The sequence below is a fragment of the Triticum aestivum genome, chromosome 7B (assembly GCF_018294505.1).
Source record: "Triticum aestivum cultivar Chinese Spring chromosome 7B, IWGSC CS RefSeq v2.1, whole genome shotgun sequence".
Lineage (NCBI taxonomy): Eukaryota > Viridiplantae > Streptophyta > Magnoliopsida > Poales > Poaceae > Triticum > Triticum aestivum.
Window position 1 is genome coordinate 122,080,534 of NC_057813.1, and position 9,199 is coordinate 122,089,732.

At 47.4% G+C, this 9,199-nt stretch overlaps 1 protein-coding gene across 2 annotated transcripts; it reads right to left on the bottom strand.

The window, feature by feature from the left end:
- Positions 1 to 327: 327 nt before the first annotated feature.
- On the bottom strand, positions 328 to 8,848 carry LOC123161029 (DExH-box ATP-dependent RNA helicase DExH12). Of its 2 annotated transcripts, XM_044578882.1 has the most exons (5): positions 7,786 to 8,848; positions 5,435 to 7,681; positions 4,176 to 4,565; positions 898 to 4,079; positions 328 to 479 (listed from the first exon to the last, which is right to left on the bottom strand). In XM_044578882.1, the coding sequence occupies exons 1-4, from the start codon at positions 8,494 to 8,496 to the stop codon at positions 921 to 923; spliced, it is 6,507 nt and encodes a 2,168-aa protein (XP_044434817.1). In that variant the 5' UTR covers positions 8,497 to 8,848; the 3' UTR covers positions 328 to 479; positions 898 to 920. The 2 variants fall into 2 exon arrangements, with proteins under 2 accessions (XP_044434817.1, XP_044434816.1); XM_044578881.1 differs by lacking the exon at positions 328 to 479 and having other exon boundaries at positions 663 to 4,079.
- Positions 8,849 to 9,199: the final 351 nt, after the last annotated feature.

Below are 9,199 nucleotides of genomic sequence, written 5' to 3' on the forward strand. Positions count from 1 at the left end.
TGAAACATTCTAGAAAAGATTGGCTAGTGTAATACAGTTAAGCATCCCTGCACAAATTCAGCTAAAACCAATATGAACATAAGAGAGAAAATTGACAAGATTCAGTTGTGCATTTGTCTTCTTATTTCAGGTTCCAGTTTCAGTAGATTTTGATAGTTTTTGTTTTTCCCATTGCATCGAATTAACCTTTGACATAATGTGCCAATTTTCTTTCGAAATTTTCATGACCACTAGAAAAACTTACCAGAGTCGATACTTAGAAAAAACAAAAAAGGTATTTGTACCAGTGGCACTTCCTCTTGACTGTTGACCTGACTCCACACTGTGTGCATTCTGCTATTATATCCAAAACAAAGAGGTGACTACTTTCGGAGAGAGAAAAAATAGTTGGCAACTTTCAGAAAGAAGAAACAGTCGACCACTTAACTAGTAGCTCATCACTATTTTAAACACCCGCTGCACCTCAGATCCTTGTTAACCTGTTCAAATTAAGATAGCATCAAGCGGTAGCACATGGACAAGTTTCGACACTGTTCGAAGGCCGTGGTTATACAATTCGCGAGGCCTGTTCGTTCAGAGAGTTGTGGGAAATGGCAACACTACAGAGTGCAGACCCCATGTATCAAACACATACATTGCTCATCCAACAGCGCCAAAACACTATATCCATGCACTATCATTCATGTTTTAACAGTTCAAAAATATATATGATTCAGGTTTTATGTTCATAAATCTGTTCCAGTATATCCACTTCGTGTCACAGACAAAACCCTAACAGACCAAGAAGCAACACCATGACATGCAAGAATATAAATCTGGTGGTGCAAGTACTGAGCCGTTTGGCTTGCATTCTCCAGGAATAGCAGTGCATACAAGAAACTCAGCATCAGACGTTACCTGAGCAACTACTTCTCTTCGGATCAATCCCCTCCGGCGTCCTTCACGTTCACAGTGAACACGTATTCCTGATCAATGCCCAGATAGGAATCTGACATCAAGAAAACCATGAAATCCTTCTTCCCTGCTTCTGCGGGGGCAATGAACTCAAGCTTCAGGCGAGCCCTCTGCAGCACTGCAACCCACTTGATTGCCAGCAACTGGTCGCTGGAGCTATCACCAATCAGGAGCCACCAGCCTTCCAGCCTGGGCTTAGGATACCTCGGGGCATGAACTGGCCCAACCTCAGATGGCAAGTTTGTCATGTCACGCTCTAGAGTAACCTGCAAAGTTACATTGCCACTGGCTCTAATATCATCACCTTCAAGGACTTCATATGCCATTTCGATATCCGGGAACCGTTTGACGAATCCGATGATGTCCTTAAGCTGAGAGTTTGGTAACTGCAGCAGATTCTGCATCTTGTCTGCACTCATCTCAGCAAGATCAAAGATGTTCTCAATGCCATTTTCCTGGCATCTCCCAGTTAACTCCTTGGTGAAGTGGGGGAGTTGAAGCAGCACAGAATCACGATCCCACATGCCTTGTGTCACCATCTGACTAAGCTCCATTGCCTTAAGAGCCAGGCTGAGCCATCCATTGCTGGAGATAACATCAACCAATGACTTGATCAATCTAGGTGCAGGAAGGAGTATCTCCCGTTGGTCGGCTGCCAGGTTCCTTACAGCCGTTTGCCTCGAGAAATGTGCTTGCAGCAACGCGTTCGCCTTGACGTGTACATCATAATTCTTAGAATTCTCACCAGAAAATCTCTGGTGACGAACTAGCGTCTCAATGGATTCTTCCTCACCTCGGCAACTTGGAAGCTCTGCATATTCTGATGAAGAAGCTAGAATCTCCAGGAGACCTTTCATCTTAGTCTTCCGGGTTATCATTGAACTGAACCGTTCGATAGTCTTGTAGCTGATGTAGTAGTACGAGGCTATGAGACCAAGGTTGAGGGGCTTAAGATACGTATCCTCCTCTATAACCACACACTTGCTTGACTCAAGGTCGTCCAATACTGTCTCCACTAGCTCAGAAAGATGATCAGACACATGCCTGTGACCTGTTCCCTGCAGATTGTAGTAGTTAGGGTTCTTGGTCAGCCTCCGGTACATGAAAGTCCAAGTAAGATAATCCACAGCAGCTTGCTTGTTTTCCACAACACCACAAACAACTTCAGCATTCATATGATCATGCAAATTATGGTGTAGATGGCTCTCAACAGGGAAGGCCTCTGAAAGGAACTTCCTGCAGTATTCCTTGCGAGGTGCATGGCACAATATAACACATTTCCCTGAGTTATCTTGAAGAGGCCTGCTGGCATGACCCATCATTTGTAGCAGATCACTGACTGGATAGTCAGTGACACTGCCCCACCCATCAGAATACTGTGTTCCCATCACAACAACCAAATGGGAAGGCAGTGATCTTCCCCAGCACATTGTGCTGCTCACGACGCACACTTGGATCTTCCCACAAAGGAACAGCTGAGTCACAACTTCCTGATCAAGATCACTTAGAGCCTCATGCAAGTAGCCTACACCACATTTCAGCGTATTTACAAGCGTTTCTTCATTGACACCTCTCGTATACGTGTCTATCTCATCTTCTGACCCAAGAAGGAAAGGTGTTCCACAACCTTCAGCATTTGAGTATGCGCACAAGTCCAACGCAGTAAACCTTGCATGCTTCATTGCCGGTACAAATACCAGGGCAGGCTTACCATGCTTTGCATGTTGTCTGATAGCATTGTACGTAGGCTTTGCCATTGCTTGCATCCTTGCCTCAAAGTTTGCTATGTCCACACCCTGAATGTGTATTTCTAAAGGTACCGGCCGCACTGCTGGAGGGAAATTGAAAAGGCCATGAGAGGTGGCACCAATCCACTCTCCGAGATCTTTAGCATTCGCAAGTGATGCTGAAAGCGCTACGATCCGGATGTTGCTGCAGGTATGATTTGCAATACGCCTCATCCTTGAAACAATGATATCCAAAACATGTCCCTTCTCAGATCCAATTAGGTGAAGCTCATCGACAATGAATAAGCTGACCTGTTGGATGTGTTTCCTCTGCTTCCACCGGCGTGAGAGTGAATCCCACTTCTCAGGAGTGCTAATAATAATCTCCCCTTTATCAAGAAGCTTCAAATCACGTGCAGTTTCACCAGTTAGCTCAACTACACGGGCGAATTCTCCAAATTTCATCTCCCAGTCCCTGTATCTTTCTTTCGCCAGAGCTTCAATAGGCGCTATATACACAATTCGCATGTTGGTTTCACTAGATACTGCCGTTTGATGGTTCCTTAGTATTGCAAACTCCGCACATATGGTCTTCCCGCTGCCTGTTGGCGCAGCAACCAAAACACTATCATCACTGTTATACAAGACACTGAACACTTGAGTCTGAATGGGGTTGAAATGTTTCCAGGCACTATAAAGGCCTTCATATCGTGCATTCCTCAGTGCGGTAACAGGTAGTGGTTGCAGATCAAGCAATTCGGTTGGTGGGGCATGTTTGTCTGGAAGAACCAAGTGCCTAAATGAGACTGGAAGAATTGTCCGAGATCCAAGCCACTTGTCAGATACGACATGTATGAAGTACAGAGGGGGCAGTGGCTCATATATTGGCACTGTGAAATTAAGTGTATGATCTTCATTCAGCCATTGTTTCTTAAGCATGAAGTATTCATGGTGAAGAATGCACTCGCTATCATTGTCCTCGACTAGAATCCAAAAAGGTTCAACATATCCATGTATCTTATCATCCCACTGGAAATCAGCAGTTAGAGTCAGCTCAAAACCCAAAACTGTACGAGTAATAGGTTGAACATGGGATGAAAGGTTCAACTTTGGTAACTGGTGGATGCACTGGTGTAACCGCCTCCCCATCTTGGGATAACGGATCAGCTCACCAATTTCCTGTGATGATAGGTCAAAGTACCTCTCCCAAGCCAATTCCTTTTTCTCCAGTTTCATCAGGATTTCATTCGGAATGCCAGGAAACTGGCGCAAAGGATTTTGGACACTCCACATCTGCTTATCAATCATCGTGCAAAGATTCAGAGCCTTCTCTGCTAGTTGAGACCATCCTCTCTTCAAAACTATCTCAAATATTGCTCGTGAGAGGCGACCAGCACTCTGCATCATGGAGAAGAATATAGATATGTAAGAACAACAACTAAATAAGCAAGCAATTCAAATCAGGAGCTGCATTTAGAATGGGGAACATGTTACCTGTTTGATATAGATCATATCAGAGCCAAGGGAGAGACCCTCTAGCTTAAGCCCAGAAATATATGCTTGCAGCAGAACATTGATCTTTGTGCTGGGCTCCTCCAAGCTCTCTTTCACAGGAATTGGCACACGATCCAAAAGCTTTTCCAGCTCCATCTTCTCATCTTTTCTGACACTAACATACTTAAATTCTTCACTAAGAGAGAACAATTGGCACAGCTCAATATAACCCATTGTAGGCTTCAGGTACTCGTTGTAAGTTGAAATAGTCCTGTGACTAATATAGTAATAACTAGAAATCCTCCCCAGGTCAGTAGCCTGAAAGTATCCAGTTTTCTTATCATACTTTATCAAATTGTTCCTATCCAACAGATTTGCAGCTGAGTGTACCTGCAGCAGCACAGAAGTACAGGAATCAGCAGTGGAACAGGAGAACAATATTTTCTCTCTCGAGAAAATGCAAAGAGATTCTTGCGTTTCTTTGTATTGAAAAGATAGGGCTTATGTTACAACCCTCCTAGGAGGTACAATGAACAATATTAAAGCACAAGCATGCATCACCTTACGAGTATATGGATGTAACACTTCCCTACAGCTTTGCACTAGTATCAAGATTGCGAGTTGACTACTTCAATTAACCAAGTTTCTATGCTACTCTACGAACACTTCTAGAGACAATACTCTGCTCCAAAGAGACAGCAGAACAAAGTATGAACCCATACAAGCAGAGGCACTTTTTGCTGTTCCCAGGGGCAGCATCCAATTATAAATTGTACTCCCTCTGTCTCATAATATAAGACGCTTTTTGACACTACACTAGTGTTAATGTTAAAAAACGTCTTACATTATGGGACTGAGGGAGTACCTTTTACTATGATGCTACTGTATAATTTGATGTAGCCATTTCACTGCATGGGAAATAACTTCATGCCAATTTAGTATCCTGTAAAGGCGCAAGGACGACTTGCTACATTCCATTGAAAACATAGTATTGTATGAACGTAACATTTCATTGTACCCAGGAAAATTTTCAGGAGAGATCATTTATGCTCAACAACCGTTGGACACTAGGATTCAGAGAGGCCACAAACATATTCGGACACAGCTTAGAAAAAACCTAGGAAACAGGTGGCAATACAAACATGAAATTTGAGGACATATTCAAGCACAATAGCCAACACAATTTGAGGATAAAGAAAATAGACATGTAATTACTATGAACCTTAAAAAAACAGAACATAAGTTTGGCATGTGCTTACCAAGTCGGCTCTCCTTTCATCTAGTGTTCTGTCTCTCTCCATGATATCTTCAGGTAGGCCATACAATGTTGGAGTCCGGAGCATCCGGATGTAGAGGTAAGTGTAGCCAAGCCACGAGCATGCCTCCTGGGCATTCTGAACAGTTCCCAAAACAATCTCTGCATTTAACTGATCGGCCAGTTTGGATATAAACTGACTCTCAATAGGAAGCTGTTGATTCATAAGAGCCGGGTAGTATTGCAATTCACTGTGGCTTGTTAAGATTATACCCTCTCCATGTGTGTCATACTGAGGCCTGCCTGCACGACCAAGCATCTGCATGGCATCCAGTGGACTTAGTTCTGTCCAAGTGCCCTTTTCTGAATTGTAAATTTGGGTACCCTTTATAATAACAGTGTGTGCAGGTAGATTGACACCCCATGCGAGAGTGGCTGTCGAAATAAGGACCTGTATATGCTTATCAACAAAAAGTTTCTCAACAAGTTCACGGTCTACCCTTGCCAAGCCAGCATGATGAATAGCAAACCCATATGGCAAAAGGTCTTTAAGGTCACTACTTTTGACAAGTTCTGCATGAGCACAAAGGATCTCTTGACTTGCACTGTCATCCTTCAGAAAGCGAGGCAACACATCATTAGCCAATGCAGTGTCTCTGATGGCACGAGCAGTTTGCGCTGTCTCCTTCCTCGAGTGCACAAATATAAGCACTTGGTGCTTACCAGCAGCAGCCATAACCTTCTCATAACAAATCTCATTCATCAACTGAAACCTCTGCAGTGGCTTCTTCGCTGTGATCCCGATGTACTGTTGAGCTAGAGGGCAAGGTCGGTAACTGTTATCAAAATGGAAGAGACCGTCCGAACGAACACGCAAGAATACCGCAATATCTTCATAATTTGGGAGAGTTGCAGAGAGGCCAACTAGGCGGATATGTTCCTTGGTCGTTTCAATCTGCCGTACTGTTCCAGAAACAATACTCTCCAGAACAGGCCCTCTGTTATCATGGAGTAGATGGATCTCATCAATGATTAGAAGCTTTACCATTTGAGTATAGATTCTATCACCTGATTTCCTTGTGACAATATCCCATTTCTCAGGTGTAGTGACAATTATCTGTGTCTCATCAATCTGTTGTTTGGTCAGGTTCTGATCTCCACTAAGCTCACTAACAGTGACATTGTACTCTTTCAGCCGCGCTGACAAATTTCCAACAACTTCAGCAACCAAAGCTTTCATTGGGGCCACATAGACAATTTTGTACTTTGTATTATCAAATTTACCATCCTTCATATGCAAACCAATTTGCTGAAGAATTGTAAGCACAGCCACATTGGTTTTCCCAGCACCCGTTGGAGCACAGAGAAGGATGTTATCTGGTTTGTAAAGGGCAGTATCATAAACCTTGCTCTGCACTCTATTAAGTTGAGTCATCCCAGCAAAAGCTGGTCGGGCCCACTCTGGCATATCAGATATCTTCACAATCTTCTCTGAAGATTCATATGGCATAGGTCGCAAGGCTGGCACATGGACTTCCTCGTAACCCCTCTGAGGGGTTCTAAATGATCCTGGAGGAAGTTCACATTTTTTGTTGGACATCAAGAGACTACCTTGGTGGAAAGAAAGGTTATCAAGATCAAGCAGCTGCCTCTGGCCTTTAAACCATCCACTTTTGATATCAACTGTCTTACTATCCCTCGCACCATCAGTCCCAGCGCTGTCATTGTTTAGGAGCCTCTTAGCCTCATCCCTGATACTTCTCTCCAGATTCTTCTGCCTCTCCTTTGCAGATGCTCTCGTTGCATGTAGCTGCTCCAAAATTGGAGCTAATCTTGGGTTACTCATCATCTCTTCTGCTATCTTCTTCCGCTGTTCCTGATCTTCAGCCCTGGCTAAGAAGGTACACCAAACTATCTTGAGTCGGTTGTGAAGCAGCAATTTAATGAGATCAAAATTCTCGTAGTCCAGCAGCGTGACAAGCCGATTCTCAACATCTCTGTCGTCACCCTCAGCGATCACCTTCAAGATCTCCTCGGCAAGCTTCTGGCTGCGCTGGGGGTCAATATCTTCATATGCTTGTGATATCTTCCTCTGAAGCCAGTAAGCATCAATGTCTTGCACGTCTAAAGTCGGACCCTTGTTGCAGCTCTGCATATCATCGTCATACAACTCACCATTCGTTTGCATAGTTCCAGGAACGTTCAACTCGACAAAGTCATCCTCATTCTCATCATCCAGCTCATCTTGCACCTGATCAAGACAAGCAAATGAAAACCCTGTAAGTTCATGTAATATGCTTCAGTCAGGCAAATCAACAAAGAAACTGTACAGAAGATTCAGCTACATGTGCATACCTGATAAAGGTTACTCTCCTCATCCTCATCCTCTTCGAACTCAACAGTAATGCCAATATCATCATCGAGTGGCATGTCTGTGCCATCAACAGAAGGCACACCGGCAGAATCGACGGCGTCATGGAAATCCGTGATGAGCTTCCCAATGGAGACGAGCTGGTGGAACATCTGACCCGAGACAGGGTTGATGAGCTTCTCGATGACCTTCTTCTTATCAGGGTTCCTGGTCCTGTCGTCCTTGAGGACGGCAAGCACCTCATCCGCGGCATCACCAAGCACGTCGAGGGGCTGCCCGCCCAGCTGCTGCTGGATGACGCTGAGCAGCGCCTCGTAGGCGGTGCGCGTCGCCCTGGTCCGGGGCTTGTAGAGGGCGTCGTGGGCGAGCGAGAGCACGCTGTCCTCGTGCCGCACGGAGCCGCGGCGCATGCGCTTGGCGTCGCGGTGGGGGAGGTCGGCGGAGGCCGCATCGCGCGCCGTCTTCCCGCGGGACCTGCCTCGCTTCTCCTCTAGCCCGGGAGGCTTGGCCCGGACGGCGCGGTCGCCGAAGCTCCTCGCGCGGATCCTGCCGCTGAGCGTCTGGGGCTCGCCGGTGGGCTCGTGGTGCGCGCCGCGGGGCCGCGAGCCGGTGTTGACGACGAGGTTGGTGTTGGCGCCGTAGTCGTACTGCCTCGAGCGCGCGCGCGCCTCGGCGCCACCGCCCGGGCTCTCCATGGCTGCAGCTCGGACCGCGGAAGAGGGGGAGGAATTAGTTGGCACCCACCCAATGTGGATCGAATCGGAGAGGTCGGGCTAGGTTTGGGAGGGAGAGGAGGGAGGGCTCGGCGTCTCCCCGTCGACGCGCGGCTCCTGGGGAGGAGCTGCGGCGTCCGGTGGCGGTGCGTCGTGCCGTATCCTACTCGGCGCGTCGGAGGCGGGGAAGAGGGGTTTGGGGTTTGATCTGTGGCGACGCTGCGGGTGCTATAGGAGACGAGCCATGGTCGGTTGGAGAGGAAGCGCGCGCGGAATCGACTATGGCGAGCGGGCGCGCGGAACCGACTATGGCGCGCGGGCGCGGCCGGAGGCGGCGCAGCGGGTCAACGGGGTCTCCGAGAGCGACCTCGTGGGCTCATGAATAGTCCTGGCCATGGGAAGCCCGGCCCGGCCGGCCTGGCCCGACGCTGTCCACGGGCCGGGCTCGGGCCTAGTTTTTGAGCACGAAGGCCGGGCCGGACCGGCCCGGGCCCGTCGTTTTTGCCATTTCCTAAAGGTCGGGCTGGGCCGGCCCGAAGCCCGACGGGCTTTTACATGCTCGGGCCCAGAAACACATGCCCGATGGCCGGGCCGGGCCCGGGCCTGAGTTTTTTGTGTCGGGCTTGGCTAGGCCCAGCCCGAAGCCCGGCCCGGCCCGAGGTTTGGCCAGGTATACTCCTGATCA